The sequence below is a fragment of the Desmodus rotundus genome, chromosome 5, assembly GCF_022682495.2.
Source record: "Desmodus rotundus isolate HL8 chromosome 5, HLdesRot8A.1, whole genome shotgun sequence".
NCBI classification, from domain to species: Eukaryota; Metazoa; Chordata; class Mammalia; order Chiroptera; family Phyllostomidae; genus Desmodus; species Desmodus rotundus.
In genome coordinates, this window is record NC_071391.1 from 1,673,733 (window position 1) to 1,701,185 (window position 27,453).

Sequence of the window (27,453 nt, forward strand, 5' to 3'; positions counted from 1 at the left end):
GCGTGGTGGGTTCTTCCCTCAGCCCGGGGCTGCGCCCTTTGCCCCCACCCTGAGGTGCTCTTCTGGAATTTTCAGCAAACTCTTTGCTAGATTACTGGTCTGCAGAGAGCACGGACATAGAGGGGGACAGGGAAGGGGACAATCTTGGCAGTCACTCAGGGACAATGGGTGTGACCTGGGGGGACACCCCGGCAAAGCAGGGTGTATGAGCACCCTAGCAATAGCTTCTACTTCAGCTACAGCCAAGTCCCTGGACGGCCTGTGTCATGCCGGGATTGAGCATGCCTCCGGGGTCTCCCGGGAGGTCCGGGGTGCCAAGGGGCATCCTTCCCGCCCCTCCCGGAAGCATCATTCAAGCCCCTTTCCCTCCAGGACCCCCACCCCCTCCCTCACAGCTGACCCCAGGGCTGGGAGTAACCGGGGTCCATCCCTAGCACTCGGGGCCCACCAGGTTCGGGCTGGGCTTGCCGTCATTCTGCCTTGGCCGTCCCCACCTGTCCTCTCAGCTCCCGAAGACAGGTGTGAGCCAGGCCGAGGAAGAGGACCCCCGTGGCCCTGCCCGGGCAGTGTCCCCTGGCAGATAGCAACCCCACCTGGCCTGCTCTGGCCGAGAGTCTGCCCAGCAGGGCCATGGGGCCTGCGTGCCCCCCAGGCCCAAGGCAAGCGGCATCGGAGCTCCCCCAAGGCCCGCTCCCTCATGACCCCCTGGAAACGGCCGGCACCCTGACCACGGCCCAGAGGCAAGGCCCCCTTCTGACGTCCCAGACACACACTCACTCACGGGCAGCCCTCTGTGAGGTCTCTATTCTGACTCCAGTCTGCTGGGAATAGCTTTATTTTTGCCGTGGCATTCATTAAGTGAACTTTGTATAATAATGTGTAATCGGTATATAGGAAACATATCAAAAATGTCACCTAGTGAACTGCTTAAAACAGTGGCAGCACCCTGGGGTTTGGACAGCCTGCTCAGCCCCCTGTGCCCCGAGCGGGCAGGTGGCTGGGAGCGGTCCAGGTACCCGGGCCAGCGTGGACTTCCGAGGGCTGTGAGCGGAATGGGCAGCTTCGGAAGGACATGGCTCAGGTCTGCTGAAGGCCGGCAGCCGAAAGCCCGGAAGAGTATTGTAAGAGGGTTACAGGCGTTTTGCTCTCCGCTCACACCATAGGCCTTGTAAGCTCTCTTTCTACCTGAGATGGAAACACCTAGAAACCCTAGATGCTCTTGGGGTGGGGGTCAGGGTAGGGGTGCAGCGGGGACCTCGGCCGGCGTTGCGGGCTCAGATGGGGGCACATGCTAGCGCTTTGTGGGCCCACATCGTACCAGATCCGTGAACCCCGCCAGCCTGCCGCCCTTTCTGAAGCCTCAAGTCACGGTGCACCTCAAGTCACGGTGTCCCAGGCCGGCTGCCCCAGCGCTGGCCTCAGGCCCACTTGGTCCCCCCCACCTGCCTGCCCGCCCAGGAAAGGAATGCGGCCCGGCTGCGGGTCGGGCCGCGGGGCGGAATGTTTCTGGGCGGATGACTCAGGTGTCTTCACAGGACATCAGCTACCCACCCCAGTGGCCTGGGGGCTGGGGCCCTGCTGCTGCAGCCCCCCCCACCACCAGGGCCTGGGCTCCGAGCTGCCCCCCTACAGAGGAGGGGGGATGGGGGACTCAGGACATCAGCCTGCCCATTGCTGGCTCCTGTGTCGCCTTGGAAATCCACTGTTCACTCCACCCTGGGACACACCCCCACCCCTAAACCATTAGCTCTGGGGGGGCCCAGCGGGGTCCCAGGCAGTGTGAGGTCTGTGTTTGGTGGGAACTCAGTGGCCCTGTGGGGCCATCCCCTTCCCCAGGCCTCCCCCCACCCGCAGGGGGGCCGTGGCTCTTGAGTGGATCTGTCTGTTCTCCCCTCACCCCAGTCCCTGAAAGGCCTCCCTACAGGGCCGGGGGCACAGGGAGAACACTAGGAAGGGGACACTGTGGGCCCCAGGTTCAGGTCCTTTGCTGGGGGCAGTGTATGGGAGGGTCCCTCGTCTGTGCTGCCGCTGGGACCCAGCCCCAAGCCACAGCTTTGGTCCCACCTGCTTAGAGCGCCCCGTCCACACTGGTGTTTCCCACGGAACAGGAGGCGACGCCCCGTGGTGAACACGGGCGTAGGGCTCTGCGGGGAGCCTGTTCTGGGCCAGGCTGGTACCGCGAGGGCTGATCACCCAGGGGGTCTCTTGAAACACCCACATTCCCTTAGATTCCTTCAGGCCCTCGGGAGCGGGGGGTACCTGTCTTGCCCTCTCCTATTCCCATGAGCACAGACACCGGCAGCGTCTGAGATGTGCCCATTCCCAGGCGCCCCCCACCCCCACCGGGCCAGGAGCTGCTGAGACCCCAGGAGGGGGCTCCTGGCTGCAGACCCGGCGTGCACGTGCGTGCGTGCTTCCTCCCCTGTGTACCAGGCACCGTCCTCAGCCCTGAAGATACAAAAGTCAACAAAAAAGACAAAATCCCCACCCACAGAGTTGAGGATTTTGCAGGGAAGACAACAGGGAAAGGAATTTCCCTAACTCGAAGTGAGGTTCCAGCCGGGGAGGGGGAGGGCTGGACAGGACAGGAGCAGCCAGGCCAGATGGTCGCTCGGGGTCCCTCTTTGGTGGGAACCCCGAACTGGGAGGTGCCAGGCGCCCTGGGCCTCATTGGGTGGGAGCCCCTGTCAGGGAGTGTTTCCTGCATCTTCTCGTGTCAGCCATTATAACTTGCCTTTTGTAACTAAGTCTGTCACCCACCCCTCCAGGGACACCTTTGTGTCCCTGTGTTCTGGCTCACCTCCCAGCCCTTCCTGGTGGCTGGGGTCGTCCTCTGAAGGGTGGGCTCTGTTCCCAAGTGGGCAGGGGGTACTGCGGGCTCCTGTCTGTGCCGGCAGAGCCCCCGACCCCATGTGCCTGGGGTGAACCCCTGTGTAAGCTCAACTCACCCCCCTGATGTCAACTTTATTCCTTGATGTCAAATTCAGAGTAAGTTTACTGAGCACCCGAATTTCAACGGTGAGCTTGCCTGGCCTGGCCTCGATCTCTGGCATGTCACACCACCTCGCCCTGGAGCAAGGAGCCTCTGCGCCATTGGCCAGTTGTCCTGGCCCTCCCCTGGGGTTGAGAGGCGCCCTCGGAGGGCTCCCCGCAGGTTGCTCATTTGCTCCCCAGTAACACACCCTATCCAGTGCTACTTGCTTTTCTGTGGGGACGTGCTTCTCCCAGGTCTTTGCTGCTGGGACAAAGACACGCTGTTGACCGGAGCAGGTCACCCATCTGGCAACCCTGCTGGACTTTCTAAAGTCGGTACCAATGAAGCATCCACGGCCCTCACTGGTTTTCTAAGCACATGATCCTATCGGCTGTCGACAACGGCAGCTCTACCTTTCCTCTCTCGGCCCTCGTCTTGCCCCTTTAAGTCAGGGGAAGCTGCGGGACAAGGTGCACTCCCTAGCGTGGGGTCGGGGCCCCGTCCTCCTCCCGGTCTCAATGGAAATGCATGGGAAGTGCCTCGATTAATTGGATGGTTTATGGTGGGTTTTGGGCCTATAACCTGCCAAGCTAAGGAAGTTCCTTTCTATTCCTGCTCTATTTTTACCGTAAAAGCTCCAGAACCACACCGGATGTTTCCGGCCCTGACAGGTGTGACGCCCATGACGCACGGTGTACCACCAGTGCTTTGCAGCAGGAACACCTTGACGAGTCCCAGGTGTCGGGCCGTCTCTGCACTCCTGGCTGGGCCCTGATGGACACCTCCTCTCTCATACCCTGTTGTGTTTGGTCAGCGGGTGTTCTGTGTGGGTTTTTACATCTGTGCTTCTGTGTCCGCATGTCCCGTGTCTGGACTCAGAGCCCAGCCCCCGCCCCGTTCGCACGGACTGGGCAGTGTCCCTCTTCTGCGTCGGCTGGACGCCTTGTCTCGCGAGGGTGGGCGCGTCCGTCTCGGGCGGTCTGCGGGGCTCCGGGGACCTCGCCTGTCTCCGGACGTCGCTTTGTTCGCTCGCTGTCCGGTGGGGATTTCTGGGGGAGGCCTCAGGTTGTTCCTCACAAAAATACTTATTCAAATATTCTGTTTCTTCAAACACCAAATATTTTGACATTTTATCGAGTTCTAGGAATTCATTTGATCTGGCTTTTCAAGTTTATTGCCCCTAGCTGGCCGTACATAACACTGTTATCTTTACGGTTGTTGCCACTTCTCTGTGCCTTTCATCCCTCGATCAGCATGGAGGTTGGGAGGCTGGCCCGGCAGAGCACCCGCATCGCACGCAGGCGGGCCCGTCCACGAGGCAGACTTACAGGGGCCTGTCCGCCCCAGGAATCCTTGCCGCAGGGTGCAAGCCGCGACCTGCCTTCCATCCAGGCGTGACCCCGGAGCTCAGAGTGGTCTCTCACTGTTCACGCGATGAGGCAAAAAACCCAAAGCTGAGGTCCAGAGGGACGTTTCACCGGCACACTGCCACGCGTGTCCGATTGCCCCCTGCATGTGGCCGCTTTCAGACCCCAGCAGCGGGAGGGCTGAGGCCACACTCTCCTCCCGACGCCACGTCCTGAACAGTCTGGCCTGGCCTTGTCGTTGGCATCTCTGGGCCCCTCCCTGCTGCTTTGAGGTCCTGCTGCCTGAGGCGGCGCCTCACCCGGAGCCGACCAGGCTGCCTTGCTCAAGGTCGCATTCCTCGCCCTGAGTTCCCACACGGTGCTCGCCCCTTGCCCTGACTGCGGCTCTGCCATCTCTGGGCGTTCACTCCTGCCAGCCCTGCCTGGTCCTGGTGCCGCCTGAGCTCACAGTGGTCCTGTGGTGGCAGGCGGGCCCGGAGGATGGTGCATTCACACGGAGCTCGGAGTGGGGGGTGGGGAGATTGTAAACAGCTTTAGAATCACAGAACCATCCCGGAGGAGGCCGCACGGAGGGATCACATGAGGGTGACACATTTGTCACAAGGAACAAACTGATGCTGATACGTTTTTATGAACTGAGGTCCATCCGTGATTCCGATGCCCAGGACCCATCCAGGCCCCCACGCCACACTCAGGCCCTCACCCCCCGAGGCTCCTCTGGGCGGGGACGTCTTCTCAGACCCTCCTTGTGGTGGAGACTTGGACAGTGTGGGGGAGGACTGGCCGGTGGTTGCAGGCTGTGCTCTTCTGGGGTCTGTGTCCTGGTAGCCGGGGGTCGTGGGTGTGGGAGGACCCCACCACGTCCCCTCGGGGCTCGTGCTCTCTGTGTGGCCCGTCCCTGGGAGGCAGGCTGCGGTTGCCTGGCCAGGCAGAACTTGTCAGGCTTCCTCACCACGGGACAGCTCTTCTCCCCTTCCCGTGCCGTCCCCTGGGACCCACCAGGGCCCTGGTGCCCTGGATCCCCCGGCTGGCCCCCCGTGAGCCACAGGATGGGCAGGTCCAGGAAGGGACCCCTGGAGGATGAGGCCTGGGCACCACCCCCTTGAGCTGCGCCTCTGGTCCCGGGGGTGGGAAGCTGGGCGGCAGACAGACAGTGTCGGGCCAGACGTGGGAACCCACACACGGCCCCTTCTCAAAGGCGGGCGCTGTCCCCGGGGCCCCTGCAGGGTCCTCGGGCCTCTTTCATTGGGCACATCCGAGCCGAGCCTGGCCCACGGTGGAAATGCAAATCTAATTAGTCTGGCATTGAGCCCGTCTTAAAAGTATTAACAGAGCCTTAAACTGTGCCGTTGGATGGGGATGAAGAAACGCCTTAGAAAGAAATTACCGGATGGTGACAAAGCCCCAATTTATTAGCCCTCTCCAGTGGGGGCTGCGAGAGCACGTTAATTACTTTAATGGGACTTATTTTGCTTCGTTGCCCAAAGTAATTGGTTTATTAACCTCTCCTTTCCTTTGGGGGGAGGGCAAGCAGAGGGCGGGTGGTGGGCCCACAGAGCCCTGCCCGGCACTCTGCCCCTCGGCCTGCATGCCCGGCCTGCAGCGGCCCAGCCCCCACTCCAGGGCAGCCAGCCGGCACCCAGCCCTACTGGCCCGGCCTGGAGCCTCCTGGCACCCGTGGATCTGTTCCTGTCTGCCGGGTGCTCGCTGGGTGTCGGGCACTGGGAATGCGGCCGTGAGAAACACGGGACCCTCGAGAAACACGCTGGGCCCCATGTGCACACTCCAGCAGAAGGGAGTGAGGCTTCCGGCGGCGTGGGCCTGGTGCGGCCGGCTTCCTGCTGCGGAGCCGAGGCCAGGGAGGGTGGACGTGGGCCGGGGGATGCCTGGGCAGATGAGTACAGGTGAGGTCTCCACAGCTGCCAAGGACCCCGCGGTAGGGACCCCCACTGCCCGCACCAGGCCTGGCCTGGTCTCAGAGCCCAAGGCCTGGCTGGCGCCAGCCCCTGTCCCTACATCACTGGGGGTCCAGGCCATCGCCCCTCCCTCCCTGTGCCTCGGGGGCACTTGTCCCCTGAGAGGAAGACACTAGGCCTTTGCTCACCTTCACTGTGCACTTCAGGGCTGTGACCCAGCCAGGAGAGTGGCACCTGAGGACCAAAGTCCTCGCCTGTGGTCTGAGGGCTGGGTGCACAGGGGCAACCCCCTGGGAGCGCCCGCTTCCCTTCTTTGCAGCTGCTGCCTGGCCCTCGGGTTTTGCTGCGGACCCAGGGACAGCTCAGCGCTCGGTGCTGCGTCGGACGTAAGCGGCCGGGGGACAGGAGGCAAGCCCCTGCTGCCCCGGGGTGTCCCAGGCAGCCTGAGGGGCCAGTCCTCCCTCCATCCCGGCCGGGGGGGCCTGTGCCCCCTGCAGCCTCACAGGCAGGATCGGTGGCTGCCACGGTCTCCAGGGGGTTCGGGCTCTGCGAGAACAAAATGGCCGCAGGGGCTCGGGAGTGCGGCCTTGGAGAGGCCCCAGCAAGGAGGGGATAGGCAAAGAGGAGGCAAGAGGCACCAGAGACTGAGCCTCAGGAGTCAGCTCTGTGTCTGGCTGGGGACGGGCCCTGGGCAGGGACTTTGGGTTGGGGGGGCTCGGGCTCCCCTGTGAGCTGCCCTGCTCCCCCTGCCCCCTACCAACTTCAGCTCCTCAGCTGCCCAAATGGGAGAATAGGGCAGTTAAAACGCACTTTGAAGGGCACAGGGCTGGACTGGAAATGGGAGAGAAGGAAGGAGAAGGGGGCAGAGGAGAGGCTAGCCCACCCCCAGAGGACCAGGGCGCCCAGAGTCCAGGCGGGCACTCAGAATAGGCAGAGGTGGGGTCTTGGCCTGGGCCTGTGGTCATGGGGTTGGGGTGCAGCCAGGCTCGTGAGTGGCCCAGCAAGTCAGAGAATCTGGGGGACAGAGAGGCCAGGCAGAGGGACACCGGTGTAGAAGTCCCACCATCCCCACCACATCAGGTCTCCGTTACAGCGAAGACAGGCCAGGAAGGGCAGCTGGTGGCTCTGCAGGGCCACAGGCCCTCAGTGGGTGACTTGCCAGGCCCCACTCAGCCCCTGGGAGCAGGAAGGAAGGGCCCCAGCAGGGAGGGGCCGTACTCGGCCTCCTCCACAGCAGCGGCCTGCTCAGCCCCCGGTACCCAGGGAGCCCAGCGTAACCTTCTGGCTTCTGACCCCCGGGCTCGCCCCGCCGGTGTTCCCTGCCCTTCGAGTCCACGTCCTTCCCTCTCCCGCCCAGGACCCCGCGTGGCTGCAGAGGCCCCGGCAGGGACTGGCTGGTTTATGATTCACAGGCTTCTGGAAGGAAATGCACACAAATCACTTTTGTGGACGGAAATCAATAAGAAGCCCATGTAATTCTTCCTAGACGTTAGGAGTTTTCTCTCCCTTGTTTTAATCAGCTAGTTCCCAATAAGTCACTTCAGCGAGGCCAGCTCTGATGGCTCCCACCCCCTGGGGCTGGGAAAGGGGACCCCCTGGCTCTGTCGCGGAAACACTTCCCTCGGTTTCTCTCCCCGGCGCTGGAAGCTCGCCAACTCGCCAGTTCCCTGGGCTTAACGAGGGCCGACAGCCTGCAACCAGCGTCCTCATGATCTCCCAGGGCTTCAGCGGGGTCCCCTAGCCGCCGCTCCCCCCCCAGCCCCTTGCCCAGCCCCTCCTGGGGACGAAGCTGGGACAAAGGTGCATTTCTTCACTGGCTCCTTCCAAGCAACTGGGTGCTGGCCGCCTCATGCGGTCGGGCTGCCTGCCCAGTTTGGGGCACGAGGACCCTTGTCCCCACACCCCAAGAGGGGCCAGAGCCTGGCCCCAGGGATTTCATTGTAACGAGGCCACATCCTCAGGCCTCACTGTCCTCTGTGAGCCCTCGGGTCCCGAGGCCTCCAAAGCGCAAGGAATTTGCTGGAAGCAGCCAAGGCCCAGCCTGGGAATCGGGTTTGGGTTCTCTCACGCCCTCGTCCAAGCCCCCATCCCCCACCCCCGCCTCTCCAGAGCAGTGGGTGCAGCCTTTGAGAGAGGAACCAGGTCCCAGGGTGGGGGTCTCCATGGGTGGGGGCCGAGAGCGGACATGACAACCCCACACCCATTAACCCCCGCCCGCCCCGTCCCCAGCTCCGGGCAGACACGGCCCACTTCCCCTCTCTGTGTTCAGCACTCTTTGTATAAGGCCAGCCCTGTGTGTGTGGCCTCAGCGACCACCTGCTCTCACCGACCGCCCTGGTGTGCGCCTTCCCCTGCGAGGGAGCGCGGATCCCAGCTCCCTGCCTTTTCCTGCCTCGGTAGCATTCTGTCGAAAGGATGTGCCACAGCCGTCTCTCCGTCCCCCGGCTGGGGACTCGGTGCGGTTTCCACCTTCAGGCCACGGTGAGCCTTCACCAGCGAGGTGTGGTGTGGACGCGGGGGAGCACTGCTCTTGGGCACATGACAAGTGGCATTGCTGGGTCACGAGGTATTCCCGGTTAAACATGTCCTCTGGTGAGGGTGTCAGTAAGTAAATAATTTGTCCTCCCTGTCCACTGCTCATTTCAGTCACTGAGACGATTCTGAGATTTGTCCCCGCCACACGTGTCATTAGCTGGTTCTCCGCTGTGCTGGGCAGCATCCCTTTCATCCTGCGGGGGACAGGGTGTGTCCTTTTGTGCTGCTGAGTGACCTCCCATTGTACGGACACACCACCCTCTGCTACCCTTGCAGCTAGACATTTGTCACCATGAGTTGCATTTCTTAGTGACGCTGCTCTGAACGTCTGATCGGTGCCTGTGGTGGACCTGTGCCCTGGGTGTCTCTGGGGGATGGTTCTGGAAGTGGGAACGCCAGACAGCCCTCCGAAGCGGCTGAACCAGCCGGCCTCCCGCCCATGAGCACGGGGTCTGCAGCTGCATCGCCCCCAGCACGTGACTCCATCAGTCCCTGTCGTTCTGACCATTTTGGTAAATGCCGTGCACACTCGGTGAAGAGCTGTTCAGAGCTCTGCTCACCTGCCAGCACCGTGCGGGCTCTTCCCACCAAGCCACGCAGCCAGGGCTTGTGCCGGCTCTCCCTCCCGGGCACGGGGCCACTGACTGTATCCCCATATGGGCCCTTCAGCGGAAATCATCCCTCCCACTCCAGGAGCGACATCTTTGGGTGCGTAGACGGCCCATCCGCAGACCTTCTTTCCCTTTCACCACAAGCGCTCCTTGTTTTGTCACAGGAGCTGTGGCCTCTCCCATGGTCAGGGACGAGTGCCCTGTGCTCACCTGGGGCCCACATCTGCCCTGCTGGCCAGGTCTGGGCCCGGCGTGTGACAGGGATGGTGGCCCGTGTCCTTTCAGATGGAGAGTCAGATGGTTCCAGGACTGGTTGCTGGAAAGAACACCCTTCCCCCGCCAGGGGCAAACAGAGCCTGGGTCCCCGACAAGTGCGGCTGCGCTCCGGGCCCTCCGCTCCTTCCGTGTGGTTTGCTCTGCGTCTGCTTCTATGTCTCAGGCTCCCTTCTCGTCCTTGTCCCTCGGTCGTGCTTCTAATTAGGAATGGGTCTTGACTTTTATCGAGTGTTTTTCTGCATCTTTTGAGTTGATGAGGTGTTTTTCTTTCCTCACTCGGTTGATGTGGTGAGCGACGCGGACTGACTTCAGATGTGAGACAGGCCCTCCGTCTGCGGCGCCGGTGCGGAGTGGGTTTTGCGGGCCGGGTATGTGTGTCTGCGAGGGGGACTGGCCCACCTGAGGTGTCCTTGTCAGGTTCTGGTGTCCAGGTTATGCTGACTCACAACTGTCCTCTAAAAACGTTCACATACGCTTGGTATTGTTTCTGCCTTAAACACTTAGAACGGCCTCCCGGGGACCTCATCGAGACTTACAGGGCTTATTGTGCGGGGGAGAGATCATTAAAATTCCACATTTAATTTATTTCATTAGTATCAGGCCATTTGAATTTTTAAAATTTCTTCTCGAGTCTCCTTTTATATACTGTGTTTTTAAGACACTAATCTAATTTATCTAAACTATAAAAATTCTTTTTGTGCACACTAGCCTCCGAAGAGGTCCTGGAAAAACATCTCCAGGCCCACGCGGATCGATGTTCAGTCCCGAGTTCCCGACGCCGGCGATTCGTGGCGCCTCCGCCCTGGTCGGGCTCACGGAAGGGCGGTCGGTCAATTGAACTAGTCTGTCCGGGCGCTACCATTCTGGCTTTGTTGATTTTCTTCAGTGTAGTGGGCATGTTTTAGTTCATTGAATTATGCTCTTGTCTCTGTTATCTCTCGTCTGTGTTGTTGGAGTTTAATTTGCTATTTTTTTAGCTTCTTGAGGCAGATTTCAGCCTCTCCCCTTCTCTCAGATAGGCGCCGAAGGTCATAAATTTCTCTCTAAGCACTTACTTCGTGGGACCCCAAGTTCTTCCCTCACTGTAAGTTTTCATAGAGGACATTTTTATTATTATTCAAATAAAACTATTTTCTAGCTCTCATTAGATGTCATCTTTGCCCCTCGAGTGGCTTAGATTAATCTTTAAAACATGAGGGATTTTCTAGTTATCTCTGTCTTCCCGATTTCTAGCCTCATTTCGCCGGGCTCAGGGAGCAAACAGACGTCATTTAATTTCTCGGAAACGCCTTGGAACTGGCTTTGGAAGCCTCGCAGCGGTTTCCTCGGGGGGGGGGGGGGGGGGGGGGGGAGGTTCCGGGTGCACTCGGAGAACCGTGTGCTCGTCGGTGATTGTCTCTCTGCCGAGGTTTTGTTCTTGTCTTTGCTTTTACATCTCTGTGGAGGTTTGGGCAGCCCCCCCCCCCCCCCCCCCCCCCCCCCCCGCCTCAGCTACCTGCCGAGACTGCGGAGTTCCTTTCTCCTTTGGTTCCGCCGGTGTTCGCTTTGTGTGTTTGTAGTGTCTCTTTGTAGGTGCATACAGATTGGAATTGTTACCTTCCCACCCGACGCAGACCCCCTTTTAAATTAAGAAACCTCCCTCTTCGTCCCTAAATACTTAACACTTAAAGTCCAGTATTAGTTCACCTGCACCAGCGTTCTCTCAGCTACACCAGGGGGGTCTTTTCCTGCCTTTTCCTGTCAACCTTTCTGTACCTCTGTGTTTCAAAGGGGACTCTCAGGCAGCGACAGGTTCTTCAACCCTGCCTGACAACCTTGGCTTTTAGCTGGGATGTTCAGTCCCTTTCAGACGCCCCCGATCCACGGTCTTACTCCTGCTTCTCATTTCTTCCATCGCTTCCTTTTTATCCCCTTTCCTGCTTCTTTCAGATTAATCAAATATTGTTATCATTTAATTTCCACCTCCCAGAGCTTGTTGATTCTGCATCCTTTTATTATTTGTTATTCCTTCAGGGGTTGCCCAGAGATTATAAAATGCGTCCCGGACTCATCAGCGCCGACCTCGGGCGGGCACTTTGGCCACCGCCCTGACAACGCAGGGCGTCCCCCTGTGTAAGGCCGCCGCCACCCTCCGCCCTGATGCAGTTTTCACCGTGCGCGGTAGCTCACGCACACAGACATGTATGTGCGTGTACTTCCGGGTGCATACAGAGTTACAATGATACCTTCCTAACGAATCAACCGCTTTTTAAGTTATGAAATATCCCTCCCTTCCCACCTCTAGCGGCACTCAAACCCCGTGACACGCCGTTGCTGGTGCACACCAGCGGAAACTGGGCCATAAACACGTCCCCCTCCGCACGCCGACTCCCCCGTACTTCCCGGCTTCCCTCAGGATCAGCCCCCGTGCAACTGGGGCGCCCGAGTCACCCTTCAAGGCAGCTCCCCCGCAGCAAGGTCTCCTGGTGTGGGGTTCACCTTCCTGTCAGTCTGTCTGTCTGTCTGTTGCAGTACAATACACACAAAATGTCCCACCTCCACCATCCGAAGTGCGCAGCTCGGCGACACTGAGCACATCTATGCTGTTGTGCTGCCGTCAGCACCATCTTCTCCAGAACTTTCCATGTTCCCCAAACCAACGCTCTGCCCCCCGTTACACACTCACTGCCCCTCCCCACCCCCCAGCCCTGGCACCCACCGCCCCACATTCCGTCCCTATGGCTCTGGCTGCTCCAGGGACCTCACTGAGCGGAATCACTCAGCATTCGCCCTGGGAGTCTGGCTTCCTTCACTTCCACCCGCCATCGGGACACTGTGTCATCATCCCCTCCTTCCTGCCCTGCTCTTGAGATGCTCCCGGTGCCTTTGGTGTGACCCGGACGGGCCTGGGTCTGACGAACCTTTTGTCTCTCCCACGTGGGTCCAAAGAGCCGCTTGAATCTGTGGCCTAATGTCTTCCATCGTTTTGGGGAAATCACTGGCCAACAGGTCTTCAGAACCACCTGGTCTCCAGCGCATCCTCGCCCTCTGGATTTCACACAGGGTGGAACTTTTCACCATATCTCACAGGCCTTGTATTTTTCTCCATGTTCCTCTTGGCGATGGGAGCCTCTGGCACTCCCTGCTCAGCTTTCCGGCCTCCTAGCGCTGCTTTTGTTCCGTTTATCAACATCTCACCCCTCAACACCCCCCAACTGCGCAGCTTGTCACAGGTGCCTCCAGGGAGGGGGAAATGGCATGGGAGGGGCTCCCTTCTCTGAGCTCCCCTGTTGACCAGGATCTTGCCCCCTCAAGTCCTGGTCATCTTTGTACCCTGGACTCCCCTGCTTATCTCACCAGCCCAGTGGGCCCCTGCGCCCCAGGCCACCCATACGCCTGCCCAACAAATGCAGCCAGGCTCCGGGGAGATGGCCGCCCGCGTGGGCTTGCTGGGTCTGTCCTGTCCCCTGGGCTCGCACCCCGCCCCCGGCCCACCTCCATTGCTCTGCAAAGCTGTCGCACAGCTGTGGCAGGCATCTGGCTGGTGTGGGTGTTGCTGGTGTTTTCCGCTGACGGTTTAGTCAGAATGAGCGCCGAACCAAACAGAATCCCCACCGTGTCCATAGGCACATGTTTTCTTCCAGTCTTTCTTCTGTGCAAATATATATAATATATATCTCCCTGGTTATGTGTTCTTTGTTGGTGATGTTTCTAGAAGGATCTTTGTCTCCAGAAGGACCCTTAGAAACTTCGAGTGGCTCAGGAAGTAACAAACTATCCTTGAGTAACTGTCCTACGTTTCCCAGGCCATGCCCGTCCGTGGGGTCATAGAACGTTCCAGCTGAAAGGGGCCTTAGGTGTCCTGTGTTAGTGCTTCTCCCACTTCACTGGTGAGGGTCCCAAAGGCCTGAGAGAAAAAGAAGCTTCTGGGGCTCCTCTGTGAGGCAGGGCACCCCGATGCGCACCCCACCTCTAAGAGGCAAGGGTCCCTCTGGGATCATCCTCCTGATAAAAGCCTCCTGCCCGCCCCTCACTGCTCCGCCACCCCCAGGACGCGGCCGTGAAGACCTCCATCCTAGGGGCGGGGGGCCAGCCTCCTTGCTTCCAGAAGGGCCCGGCCCGCGTGCGCAGGGCGCACTGGGAAAGGCGCCAAGCTTCCCCTCGAGGGGTGGCCACAGACACGCTCCCCTCTGTCCCCGTGCAGGCTGCGGGAGCACCACCGGGCCACCATCAAGGTCATCCGGCGCATGCAGTACTTCGTGGCCAAGAAGAAATTCCAGGTGAGCCCCGTGCCGAGCCCTCTGGCCCTCGCCCTTGGGCCCCTCTCCCAGCCGCCACTGAGTCAGCTTCACTGTCCGTCCAGAGACAGCAGGCCCCCGGGGGTCACGTCCTCGTCTGTCCCGGCCCAGAGCCAAGGGCACATGAAGAGCCTCGGGGGGCTCACTCACCCCTCCCCCGATAGGCGCATGGTGTGGGTGGGACTCAGGGAGGGGGCAAGCTGGCCCACGCACGTCACGTGGGCAGGAGTTGGGGTCCCCAGACCCCAGAGCCCCGTCCCTCCCTCTCCCACCCTGTGTGAAGCAGGAGAGCAGAGGGGAGACCTGTGCCCTGGGTGGTGGCCTGCCTTCTCAGGGAGAGGTGGGGTCTCCTTGTCTTCCCTCTGCTCCAGGGGTGGGAGTCTACAGCAGCCCCTCCGGTCTAAGGCCCCCAGAGAAGGCCGATGGGTGGCAGCCTCAGCCCCACTCCTTCTATGGGGACCATGCTCGGTCTGAGGATGGGGACCCAGCTCAGCCCACACTCTGAGAACAGGCCGACTTAGGGACAGGGACCCACAGGGCGGTCATTCTCTCTCCAGAAGGCCTGGCCATGGGGAGGCAGGGCCAGGTTCTCTTGGGGCTCAGAGCAATGCCAGGTCCCCCAGGGCTCATTCCACCCAGCAGGGAAGTTGGGGGGACATGTCCATATCCCCCAGAGTCACTGCAGGGCCTGGACGAGAACTGGCACCCCTGCCTCTTGCTCCAGGCCCCGCCTTCCCCACCAGGCCGCCCACTGACCCGGTTCACGTGAGGCCCCCAACAGGGCCCCCACGGAGCCCGACCTGGACTCGGTGCAGGGTGTGGATGCAGACCCGGGCCCAGATGGCACCGGCCAACTCTCCCGAACAGGAGCCGGGGGGCCGGCACACTCGGGCCTCGGGCAGCACCCTTGGTCACCCTGACCGCGATGGAGGCAAGGCCCTTCCTGAAACTAGCTCCCCTGCCAGCCCAGGCACCTCGGCAGGGCTGCCTCTCAGGGACGGCTTGCCCACTGTGTCCCTCGGCGGTGTCCGCTGCCTGCTTGCCCGGATGGGGGATAGAGGCTGGAGCAAGGCCGGGGGCTGGGGCTGCCTCTGGCCTCAGCAGTGGGCCCTTGTTTCCAGGGAGGAGGGGCCACAGAGGTGGGGGCAATGGATGGACCCCCAACATGGGGGAGCTCACTGAGGTTCCAGGGGAAGTTTCCGCCCTGGGCCCAGCTGTCCCAGACACCTTCCCTCACTCCCACCAGCCTGTCTGTCCACCTGCACCCCTACAGCCTCTAGCCTTGGGGTCTGCTCTCCTGGCAGTGGCCCCCCACCTGCCTCACTGGGCGATAAGTGCTGGGCTGGTTCGCTGGTATCTGGCCGGAGGAGCCAGAGCCTCTTAGGCCTTCCAGCTTGCCCGGCGTGCCCACGTCCACCATCGGTCAGTCTGGACAGCCCAGCATAGTTGCGGCTCATCCCAGGCTCCTGCTGCTGCCCCCAGAGGAGAGGTGGGCTCCAGGAGCCCCACCCAGACCTGCAGGGGAGCCTCCCAGCTCCAAGACAAGTCTCGGGGGCCTGTGACCCTGCGGGCCACACTGCAGGGTGTCAGCCAGGCATCACTGCCCCCCTGTGCTGTATGCCCTGGACAAGCCGAGGAAGGAGGGCCCTGCTCACTGTCCCCTCAACCCCCCGCCCCTGCAGATGGCACACACTTGGCACACGCATGCACGCACTCTCATCCTCACACTTGTCACTCACACTCTCCCAGGCACATTGTAACACGCTTGGGTGCCCACGTGACCTGCAGGCAGTGGCCCGTGCCCTCCCAGGCAGTCCGGGAGGCCAGAGCCAGGACCTGCCCCATGCAGGCCAGGCCAGCCCCTCCCAGGCTCCACGGCCGCACGCCTCTGCCCTCCGGGCACTGATGGGCTTGTCGCAGGCCAACTCCACAACCGCTGGGCAGCGGCTCAGACTCCGGGGTCCGCCCAGCCACCACTGCAGCTGCTCTGGCTGTCGTGGCGTGGGCTGGACGGGACTCTCTGACCTTTCTCACCTGCCCCTCTGTTTCATCCCTGCTCTCTCCCCTGCCGGCCAGCGCAAGACAGGGCTCAGTCCCACGTGACAGAGACAGACCAGGCTCAGCGTCCCCCTGACGCAGAGGGAGCAGCGGGGCTGGGACCCGGCCCCGACCCTCCAGGGCATCTGAACCTCGTTCCCTGCCACACCTGAGCCAAGCCGGCCTGGCCCTGCTCTGCCGAGCTGTGTGGCAGGGCCGGCAGGCCCCTTGCACCCTCCGGCCAGGGCCGTGCCCTCCCTCGGCCTGCTGGTGCCCACGCTGCAGCCCTCCTAGAGGCAGCCTGTGTCACCACATGACCATGGCATGCTTGTGTGGCCGAAGGCCACCTGGACTGTCAAACTCCAGGGCCGCCCCTTGGGAAGAGGGCCCTGGGGGGCCTGCAGTGGCCCTGACCTCATGGGCAGGCTCCTTCCCTCTGCTGTGCTTTCTGGGGGTTGCACCTGAGCCCCAGGTGCATGTTCGGGCTCAGAGATGGCGCTCTGAGTCACCTGCCTGGGCCCCATGCCCCAGGCCTGCTGTGAGAGTGTCCCTCAGAACTCGGCATCCCTATCACCCAGGGCAGGCCCTGTGCTCTGAGGCTGTCCCCTGGGGTTCCCTCTGCCCAGTGTTGGAGGCTGCCTGGGAGGAGTGCATGGTGGGCCACGTCCCCCCAGAGGACAGTGGGCACGCCTGCTAGTGAGTGGTTGGGGGTCAGCTTGAGGCCTAAGCAGGAGGCGGCTGCCCACTGCTGTGCCCTCCCAGCCAGCGTGCGGTGGTCTCGCTGCCCCCTGGACTCCAGGCTGGGCCAGCTCTCCCACCTGGGTGAGAAGGGGACCCGGTGGCCCAGAAGGGTCGGACGCGTGGACAGGCAGCTGAGGCCCAGCGAGGCCAGCAGCTGGCCCGGGGCCACCCAGCCCCTGGCAGCCAAGCCAGGCATGAGAGCCCCTGGGGATGGCACAGGCACTGCCTGTCCCGCCACATGGGGTGCCCACCCCCTCTGCGCTGTGCCGGGCTGGCAGGGCACAGTGCGGGGAGTAACTCGTGTCTTCTGGCCACAGCAAGCACGGAAGCCGTATGACGTGCGGGACGTCATCGAGCAGTACTCGCAGGGCCACCTCAACCTCATGGTGCGCATCAAGGAGCTGCAGAGAAGGTGGGCACAGCCCCGGGGGCGGGGCCAAGGGCTGGGGAAGGGACACAAGGGGACCAAGGGGACGGGGGTCCCTGCTCCCCTCCCGGTTTGGCTCACAGCTGCAGGATGCTTCACGGCCAGCCCACCCCGTCGGAGCAAGGCACAGGGCGCACCCCTGGGGCCTCCCTACCCTGGACCTGGAGCCAAGGACCCTGGCCATGGGGAGCCACCACGTTCTGGCTTCTGACTTGGAGCCTGGAGACACGTTCACGGGGAGGCAGCGTGGTCCTTGGGGCCGGCACAGGCTCAGACCAGTGGTGCCTCCGTGACGGGCTAGCCCAGGGCCCAAGCTCCATGGGTCACTGGTGCAGCTGGGAGAAGGTGCTGGTCCTGACCCCACACCAGGGGCACAGGCTTCCTTGCCACACCTCCCACTGGTACATGAAGGCCGCCCAACCCAGGGACCCGGCCTCACCCTGGAAGGCCCCCCGCCCCCCACGGCAGGCCCGCCTTCTGGAGTCTGTCCAAGGGGCCTGACCTGGGGCCTGTACACAGCAACCTTGGAACCCTGGGTGATCCTGGGACTCGCCTTGCCCAGGGAGGAAGTTGAAGGGAGCTTCCAGACCATGGAGCCCCTCAGCCCCGTGGGAAACACAGGCCTCTGGGGACTGGAAGGCAGCTGGCAGGTTGGCAGGTGGCAGTGGAGGGCAGCTCCAGAGGTGGCTGTCCAGCCATCAACCGGCCGGGCGCCCAGGCCAAGCGTGAGTTGATATCTGTCTCCCTCCCAGGCTGGACCAGTCCATCGGGAAGCCCTCCCTCTTCGTCTCCGTCTCAGGTGGGTGTCCACAGCGCGGTGCCCCAGGTGCAGCGGCCCTGCAGACCCTTTCCCGCCTCCCCCTGCGGTCAGAGCGGGCCCCAGGGTCTCCACAGTGAGGGACAGGCAGCAGAGGCCAGAGAGAGGGGCAGGGGCCCCACCCTGATCGAGTGGCTTCACACTCACCTCACAGATGGATTTTCAGTGGGTGCGAGGACCTCGCGGGTCCCTTCCGGTGGCCTCTTCTGGGCCACGGAAGGTCTGGGTCTGTAATCGTGGCCCGGACCCTGGGTGGGAGGCCTGGGCAGGAGACCTGGGCAGGGCATATCCCTCTGGGGTGCATGGCCAGCCCAGAGCTCCAGGGGCCATCGACTGTGGCCAGCTGGGATTTGACGTCTTGTGTCCCCTAGACTGGGCTGTGTGTCACACCAGGGAGGACAGGGTGGGACAGAGGCTGCCTCTGACACAGCTCACACGGGGCCAGGACGGCAGGACGGCAGGCGTCACAGGCTGGCAGGTCACAGGCTGGGCAGAGTGCAGCAGGGCTGGGGCTGCCGCCGGCCCCCACCACACCCCACCTTGCTGCACCCCCCACCGTCTGTACCCCCGCACCCCACTGTGCCCCACCTGCAGTGCTTGCCACAGAAGCACTTCTATAAGTTTGTGGGATCCGGCCAGTCTACCCTCAGCTACCTTGGTCCCATGTCAGCCTTCTCCCCAAACCCAGTCGGGGTCCCCTGCCTCACCCTCCGCCTCTGCTGACACGCACCCCTGACTGGGCTCTTTGCTCTGCAGAGAAGAGCAAGGACCGAGGCAGCAACACCATCGGCGCCCGCCTGAACCGTGTGGAAGACAAGGTAGGCACGGCGAGCCTGGGCCACACAGGCAGTGGGCAGCGGGCAGCGGGCAGCGTGCACTGCTCCTGGAGGTCGTCGTCCTGGGGGCCTGCGCACTGTCCCCCACAGCAGCCGCTCACACTCCAGGCTGCGTCCTGAATCATGCTGCGGGCACGCAGGAAGTGGACGGCGCAGCAGGAGGGAGTCGTCCCACTCCCTCTCCCACTCCTGTGCTCAGTGCAGACACGCCCCGCCAGGGTCTCCCTGCTTGGGGCTCGTGTCCACTCCCCACCAGGCTGGGCCTCGGGCCCCATGGGAGGAAGGCTGTCGAAGTCCAGCCAGCCTGCGTTCTTGACCTCTGGCAAGTGGCGCCCGGTGCCCACAGGCCCTACTCTGGAGTCACTTAGGGGCATCAAGGGCGCGTTGGGCGGGGAGGCAGGGCTGTGCGGGGTCCTGACTGCGCTGGAAGGTGTGGGGTGTCGGCCAAGACCCTAGTGGGCCCCTGGGATGCCCCCTCCCTGCCAGGCTTCACGCACGTCCCGGCCCCTGCCAGGGCACCCAGGGAGCCAAGGGAGGTCTGGGGAGCGGCAGGGCTGCCCTGCGAAGTCTCTGTGGTTTGCAGCGGACGGTTATCTCGCCGAGCAGCTCCTGGGGCTCCTCAGACTTTATCTGAGAGTAGCTGGGAGGCTAAAAATAGAGGAGCTTCAGTAGGGCAGGGGTGCTGCCCCTGGGTTTCCCTGGCAACGCCTGGCTCTGGCCCACGTTCATGGGCGGAGGTGGGGCAGGGGCACGGCCCACCCTGCGCTGCGTCCCGGCTGGCCCTGGGGCCAGGAGACCCGCAGTGGGATCAGGCTGAGAGGGAGGACCACTGCCCAGGTGCCCGCTGGGCGGCATGATGCTCATGCCTTGACCCCTTGCTTGGCACCGGCCTGGGCAACCCGGGACCCCCTTTTCACAGGCAGATGGCCCAGTGGGACATGTCCCTAGCTGGCAGGATGGGAAGTAAGACTGGGACACTGAGGCCCACCCCAGCCCCCTCACCCAGCCCTAGAGCAGCCCTGGATTCGGCCTCGCCTCCCATCTTCCAGAGATGCCTGTCCCTCCTCTACCCCCCGCCCCCGCTCTGTCTGGGGCTTCCTTATGGCTCTGCCCACCCACGGCTTCTCAGGACAGATGGGAGCCTGGTGTCCTCTGGAAGCGACAGGGGGTGGGCTGCAGTGTCCCTCCGCAGGCGGGAGTAGCAGCCACCCGGGACTCTGAGAGCCCGGACGCAGCCCGCGGTGGGCCGCGGTCCCTGTGGTGTGCTGCAGTGGGGCCAGCGCTGGCCTTGGGGTGCTGGTCACTGCCCGCCTTTCTGCAGACTGGAACAACAAAGGCAAGCCCCTTCCAGGGTCCCGGGTCCCCGCGAACCAGGTTTCAGAACAAAGCCCCCGCAGAGAGTTTGCAGGGGTGGACTCTGGGACATCCGCACATGTGGCACTGGGGAGACCGGTCCGCACCGATGACATCGTCCTGTGCTGCCCACAGAGGTGGAGTCACGTGCCCCAGTCTTGGGGCAGTGAGCAGAGCCACGCTGCCCACTGAGCCTCTGCCCTGCTGTCTGTCCAGCGGCCAAGGGGGAAGGGCTGGGCCCGGGCGGAGTTCACAGTGGGCAGCAGCCAGCTCAGCCTGCCCGGCCCCTCCCCTGCGCTGACCGGTGGCCCCTTTGGGGACAGACCCTGGGAAAGGGCCTCGCCAGGCCCAGAGGGCAGAGCGGCACGTCCTGGGCCCCCCGTTATCGCCGCCGCCATCGGGACCATAAACGACCTCTGCGCAGCCCTGCTGACTGCGGGAAGTCGGGGCGGGAAGTCCAGCAGCCGCCCGGCCCTCGGAGGCCCGGCAGGCCTGCAGCGGTGGCCCAGCCAGCCGGCTGCCCACCCCAGCCAGAGCCCCCCTGCCTGCCCACCCCCGCCCGGCTGGCCGGGGGCCGGAAGGGAGCCAGGCCCTGGCGGTGGGAGCGGAGGCTCCGGCCCCCGACTGCTTCCTCACTCAGTGTGGGCCCTGGGCCCCTACAGAGTCCCATCCCAGTCCCACTCACTCAGCCACAGGGCAAGGGGCTTGGAGAGGGGTGGGGCAGGGGCCTTTGGGGCACACGGTCGCTGGTCCCCACTCTTGGGAGCAGGTCATTCTGTGGGTCAGGGGATAACAGGGAAGACCAGTTCGGCTTGCTCAGGGGTGCCTCAGTTTCCCTGCAAGGAGCCCCTTCTCCTTGTGTCTGGGCCAGGGGCACGTGGGAGAGAGGGGTCCCTTGTGCTGCCGCCTCATCACGACCCCCGCCGGGCAGTGGGGGGGCTCTGCTCCAGAGGCCCCACCCCCTTCAGGATGCCCTTCTTCCTGGGGCCCCTTGCCCTCTGTCCCCAGCCTGGCCTCTGTCCAGGCTCACCTCACTCTGGGTGCTGGGGGAAGCAGAAACAGCACCCCCCAGCCCATGCCCCCCGGACCTCCCTTCAGACGCTGGAGCCGCCCTCCCCGTGGTTGTGAAGGGAGAGGCTGTGGCCCACTCTTCACTTCTGTCTAAAAGTCACTGGTTGCCTCGTGCTCTTCCCATTGCCTTCTCTACTCTGGGAAGGACTCTCGTTTGCCCCCATAAATCCTCTTTTCCAGGAGAAGAAACCGAGGCCCAGAAGGGTTGAGCCGTTGCCTAAGGTCACACACAGCCGGTTAGGTGTGAGCTGGTCCCTCAGGGGCCAGGGACAGGGAGAGAGCAGGCACCAGAAACACGGGGGTCTGTTCGAAAAGAGGCGGGGGCTGGGCAAGGCAGCAGGGGTGTCCACAGGCTGTGGCGGTCAGGGGCCCAGAGATTCCAACAGCTGGCAGGCGCCTGGCCGGGCCCTGGGATGGAGTCCTGGCCCGGCTCCTTGCCCCAGCCTGGGCCCTCCGGCCCCTTCCTGGTCAGGCTGCTCGCTGGGGAGGCAGGCGTCCGGGCCCCCAGCAGGCTGCTTGGGCCTCCCTCCCCCGTGCACATTCTTAGCCAGCCCCCAGGACCTGCTGCAGTGTTTACGTTGAGCCCTGTTTATTTTGCAAGCTCAGCTCGAGCTGCTCTTGCTGGTATGAGGAGCTCAGTGGGCGGGGCGGGTTTCTTTCTTCTCTGTTTCTGCCGGAAATGTTCTGGCTCAGAGCCGGGCACAGGGAAGTCCTGAGTTTCCAGGCCCCAGTTCAGAGGTGGGTGGGCAGGGGCCCCCACCCCCTAGCACTCCTTCCACCATCTTCTGGGCAGGAATGCTCTCCAGCCTGGGACCGCCACCGCCCTCGAGGTCCTGGACCCCACCCCTCGGACCAGGCAGGCCCCATGACCCACAACTCTATCCCTCCTTCCGTCCACCAGACCCCAAGCCAGAACCCAAGACATGTAATCTCAACAATTTCCCTGCCCGCCCCCGCCCCTGCCCCAGCTCATCCCGCACTGCAGCCCCAAACCCCCCTGCTGAGTTGAGGCCTTATCACCCCCTGCTTGGGTTATTTTTCCAGACATCTCTGTGGTCTGCGGCCTCGCCCCACCCCCCAATCCTTCACATTGTATATTATTTCTTAAACACTACTGAACCCGCTTGCTAATGTTGTCTTTGGAATGTGTGCGTCAACATTTACACGAGATATTGTGCGTACGTAAGAGAACGCTTCTTTCTTAGACGTCCCCCCTCGGGGTACCGAAGGTATGTGCGCCTGGCAGGGTGAGCTGAGAAATGTTTCCTACCTTTCTGTGTTCTGGAATGTTCTGATGCCCCCCCCCCCCCCCCCGTGCTGGGTGAAACGTGGCGGTTAAAGGCATCTGGGGCCGGCATTTTCTGCGTGGGAGGGTTTTTCACTCTGGTGCCCTGGCTCGAGTGCTTGCGGAGCGGTGCCACCCCGTCTCTCCTCTCCGCCCCTGTGACAAGTTGTGTGTTCTAGGAATTTGCACACTTCATCTTAGTGTTCACATTTATGGGCACTCTAAATAATGTCCGCCTGGCCAGCAGGTGGGCCCCGTCCTTATGGCCAAGATTGTTTATTTGGGCCATTACTTGTTTTTCTGTCGCTCAGACTTGCCAGGTATTTGCCCATTGTATTATTTTCTTTTTAAAAAAGAATCCTTATCAAGGATATGTTTATTGATTTCAGAGAGAGAGAGAGAGAGACTTCAGTGTGAGAAACATTGATCAGCTGCCTCCCAAACAAGCCCTGACTGGGGATCAAACCCACCACCGTTCAGTGTATGGGGGCAACACTCCAACCAACCGAGCCACCAGCCCATGCAATTGTGTGAATATTTTCAACGACCCTCGGCCCCTGTTGCTTCTGTTGAAGGTTTCGTTTGCTTCATTCCTTCCCTTTGTCTTCTTCCTGCTGTTTATTCGGCCTTGATATATTGTCCTTCCTCTGACTCCTTCGGTTGGACGATTACTGCTTTTCAGCCTTTGCGGATGTCTAAGGCACACACGTGGACGCTTCCCCTCCAAACGCCACTGAGACCGCACCCCCTCCAGTTCTGATCACAGAGCATCTGCTTCGCACGTTTGTTCTCTTGGTCGTGTTCCTAACCCCCATTCGGAGCCCTTGTCTTTCCCGGGAGCTATTTACCAGGACGGTCACATCGGCGAGATGGAGCTGGGGGCTCTCTGGTGTCCCCTGTGTTGTGGGAGGGGAGGGGACCTTGGAAACGTTGGCGGTGTGCTTTGTGGCACAGCACGCGGTCAGTTTGGCTGAAGGCATCTCCTGTGCTGGAAGGCCAGGCACGCGCCGGTGTGGAGGGTCCGTCCGGAGAAGCTGGCCGACTGTCTGGGGAAGCGGTGTCCCCCCTGGAAAGCTGGGGCCCGCTTGCTCTATCAAACGTCCTGCTCTCACGGAGAAATTGTCTGGTTTCCCTTACGTTTCTGTCCAGTTTTGCCTGGTATGTTTTCAGAGCGGATGATGAGGTGCACATGGCATTCAAACTCTGTGTTCGCGGCTGAGCCCGTGTTTGCGGCACACAGCTCTTCTTTACCTCCAGCAGTCTCTCTCCCTTTGTAATAGTCTGTTATCACTGCCGTACGAATAATTTTGTTTGTACTGTTTTCAAAGCTTTGTTGGGGTGTAACTCACGCCATAAAATTTATGTAATTTATGCCATAAAATCCGCCCAGTGTAAACGTACAACAAATTTCAGTAAATGTATCGTTTGCAACCATGATCAAAACTGAGCTGGAGAGCACTTTCAGCACCGCCTCCCCCCAAGTCCCCCCAACGCCCTCTGCAGTCCTGGTGGGCTCCCACCCCCAGCCACCGCCCACCGCGGGTCCGCGTGTTCTGTCCCAGCACCCTCCCATTTCTTTAAAGCTGGAAATTCGCCTTTTCTGGATGTTTTTCCTATAAATGGCATCAAACGAGGGGTGGTGTTTGTGATCGGCTTTTCTCACAGGGGCGGGCGGGGGTCGAGGCGCCCCGCAGGCACATCCCCGCTTTGCGGAGCTGAATGGTGCTGTGTGGTGCGGGAGCCCGTGCTGCATGCCCGGCAGCCCACTGATGGACGTTCGGGTTGCCTCCAGCTCGGGCCTATTGTGGACTCTGCGCCGCGGACCTTTGCCTGCGAGTGCTTCTGCGGACGTGTGCTTTCACGTCTCTAGGTTAGGTGCCTCGAGTGGAAAGGACGGCCGATAGGGTGTGTCTGTGTTTAACTTGCTACAAAAAAGTCTCCACTGTTTTCCAAGGGTCTGCACCATCTTGAGTTCCCGCCAGCCTCGCCCGTCGGGGGGGCCCCCACTCACTCCACCTCGGCGCCCGGGCAGGGAGCGGTGCCCTTCCTTCTGTTCCACGCTCCTGAGTGTGTAAGGGTGTCTCATTGTGGGCTCGATTTGCATGTCCCTAATCACTAATGATGTTCAGCAACTTTTCATGTGCTTATTAGCCATTCATGGCCTTCTTTAGTGAGATGTTGATTCAACTCCTTGCTGATTTTCTAATTAAGCAGTTTGCCCTGTTGTTCCGTTGTAGGGGTTGGTGGTGGGTCTGGATGGAGTCCTTCATCAGGTCCATGACTTGCAAATATTCCCTCCCCTTCTGGGGCTGTCTTTTCATTGACTTAAATCATGTCTGCTAAGACACAAAAGTTTTCAATGTTAATGAAGTCCAATTCATCTTTCCTTGTATGGCTCTGCCTTTAATGTCGTACCGAAGACCCCTGCCTAGTCCAAGGTCACGAATGTTTTCTTCTAGAAGGTTTATGGCTTTAACTCTTACATTTACTGTGATTGACTTGGAGTTAATTTTGGGTTGTGTTCTAGGTAAAATCTAAGCTCGTTTTTTGTTTCTGGCTTATGCATATCAACGGCCTCCACACCCTTTGTGGAGAGAACTGTTTCCTCCCCTCCATCCTCACGGCCCCCTTGTCAAAATCAGCTGAGCGGAAACAGGAAACAGGGGGATTTACCCACGTGCCTGCCCTTCGTCTCCCACCACTCCGACTGCGTCGCTGCGGCTTCGCAGGGGGAGTGAGGTGAGGAGGGACAGGCTCTCCAATTTTGCTCGTTCCCAAGTTGGCTTGCCCCTTCTACAGCCTGTGAATTTTTGTGTGAATTTTAGAATCATCTTGTCAGTTTCTACAAAAAGAAAAAAAAAGGGGGGGGGGCCTGCAGGGTTTTCAGGAAGGATGGTGTTGGATCTAGAGGTCCATTGGGAAGAAACTGACTTCTTCCTTACTGAGGCTCCTGTTCATGGACATGGTACGCCGTCCTTTGCCTGTGCTCTGCTTCCGGGCCGTCCGGTGGCGCTCTGTGGTTTTCAGCGGGTAAATCTTACACATCTTTCGTTAACTACACTCTTACATGTGTTATTATTTTTGATGCTATTGTTAGTGGAATTTTTTATTTTGTTTTTGAATTGTGTCTTACTAGTGTATAAAAATACAATTACCTTTTTATATCAAGCTTCCAAGCGGTCACTTTGCTGTTATTAATTCTGGTCAATGTTATTGTTATTGATGCCTTAAGAGTCTTTACATATAAGATCTGAGATGTGAGTAAAGACAGTTTTACCTTTTGCTTTCCAATCTGGATGCCTTTCATTTCTTTTCTTTTCTTTTCTTTTCTTTTCTTTTCTTTTCTTTTCTTTTCTTTTCTTTTCTTTTCTTTTCTTTTTTTCAGATTATACTGGCTTGAATTTCCAGTAAAATGTCGACTAGAAGTGGCCAGGGGAAATCTTACAGAGAAAAGCACCCAGCCATTTGCCATTAAGTGTGAGGTCAGCTGCAGGTGTCGCGCAGGTTCTGGTTATTGGGCAGGGAGCGTTTTCCCCACTCCCTGGGTGTCGGAGCTCTCGCCAGACACGGACGGCGGGCTTCCTCAGCGCCCACCTGCACCTTTAGCGATGGTTTCGTGGTCTGTGTTCCTTACTCTGTGAACGCGGTGTAGCGCGTTCACTGAGTTGGTTGAGGGGCATGATCTCTTCTACGTGTTGCTGGTTTGGGTTTGTGAAGAATGTTTGTACGTCTGTTCACAAAGGATATTGATCTGTGGTTTTCCTGTGGGTTCTTTTCTGATTTTGATGGCGGGTCTTTGAAAATTCTTTTTAATCCTAGGCACGTTGTAGGTGACTTTTGTAAGCACTGCATGGTTGGGTCTTTAATCATTCAATACCCTTGCACTCAATGTAATTTCTAACAAATCTGGGTTGATTTCTAGCGGTGTATTTTGTACTTTCCATTTGTACTAAACATTTTTTTAATCATCACCCAAGGATATGTCTACTGATTTGAGAGAGAGAGAAAGAGAGAGAGAGAGAGAGAGAGAGAGAAGTATCAGCCGGTTGGCTCCCGTACATGCCCCAACCAGGGATCAAAGCCGCAACCTTTTGGGGTACAGGACAACACTCCAACCCACGGAGCTGCCTGGCCAGACTTTTTAATGTTTATTTTGCTCCTCCTTCTTCCCTCTTGTTGGATTAATGATTATTTCTCATTCCACTCCTCCTACTGGTTTTGGAGCTGTATAGTCTATTGCCGCTCTGGGAGAGGTTAATCAGAACATTCTGAATGGACACCTAGCGGAGTTCGTTGCTATCTGAACCCACATCTGTAATAAAACAAGGACCTTAAAACGCCGCAGCGCCATTCACTCTCCCGCTGACTTATTTCTGAGTCCCATCGTGTCTCTTTCTCACTGCACAACTCATAACCAGTGCTGTCTGCGCACTCGGCGTGTTTGCCTCTTTGTCTCAGTATTTATTTTCGTCGCAGAACTTCCTCTGGGCTCACTTCTTTCTGGCTGAGATGGCATTCGAATTTTCTTCAGGGGAAATCTGAAACAATGTTTCCACTGGGCGTCAAACTGTGGGCCCTGGGTTACCAAATCCTTTTCGCTCAGCACCTCCAAGTCTCCCACCTGTAGCTTGGCCCCATTGTCACCGCTGAGGACAGCGGTGAAGACGGATGGTGGCTCTGGGGAAGGGGCCCCTCCGGCCGCTCGGGCGGGCTTGCTTTTGACCGCGGAGCTCTGCATCCTCACCGAGACACGTGCTAGGGAGCTCCTTCTGGCCATTCCGCTTGCAGCCCAGCGATTCCCTCTGTCCCTGTCAGGCTTCTGTCGGCCGCCATCTCCTCGGACGTCACTTCTGGGCGCCATCTCCTTCTGGAACCGTCATCAGACACGTGGTGGGCCCCCTCGATCCCCCATGCCTCTAGATCGCCCCGC

The 27,453-nt window shown here is 60.4% G+C and overlaps 1 protein-coding gene across 2 annotated transcripts in view; it reads left to right on the forward strand.

Annotated features, from left to right (window-relative positions):
• The window catches only part of KCNQ1 (potassium voltage-gated channel subfamily Q member 1), a 254,249-nt gene that overhangs the window by 179,669 nt on the left and 47,127 nt on the right, over positions 1–27,453 (forward strand). Inside the window, exons 12-16 of one of the 2 annotated variants that reach the window (XM_053925872.2) lie at positions 13,863–13,938; positions 17,052–17,146; positions 17,914–17,960; positions 18,735–18,796; positions 25,909–27,152. In XM_053925872.2, coding sequence (XP_053781847.1) covers positions 13,863–13,938; positions 17,052–17,146; positions 17,914–17,960; positions 18,735–18,796; positions 25,909–25,923 — 295 coding nt within the window. In that variant the 3' untranslated portion in view covers positions 25,924–27,152. Of the gene's footprint in view, positions 1–13,862; positions 13,939–17,051; positions 17,147–17,913; positions 17,961–18,734; positions 18,797–25,908; positions 27,153–27,453 lie in introns of those variants that run through there. The other variant, XM_024574537.4, reaches the window with a different exon arrangement.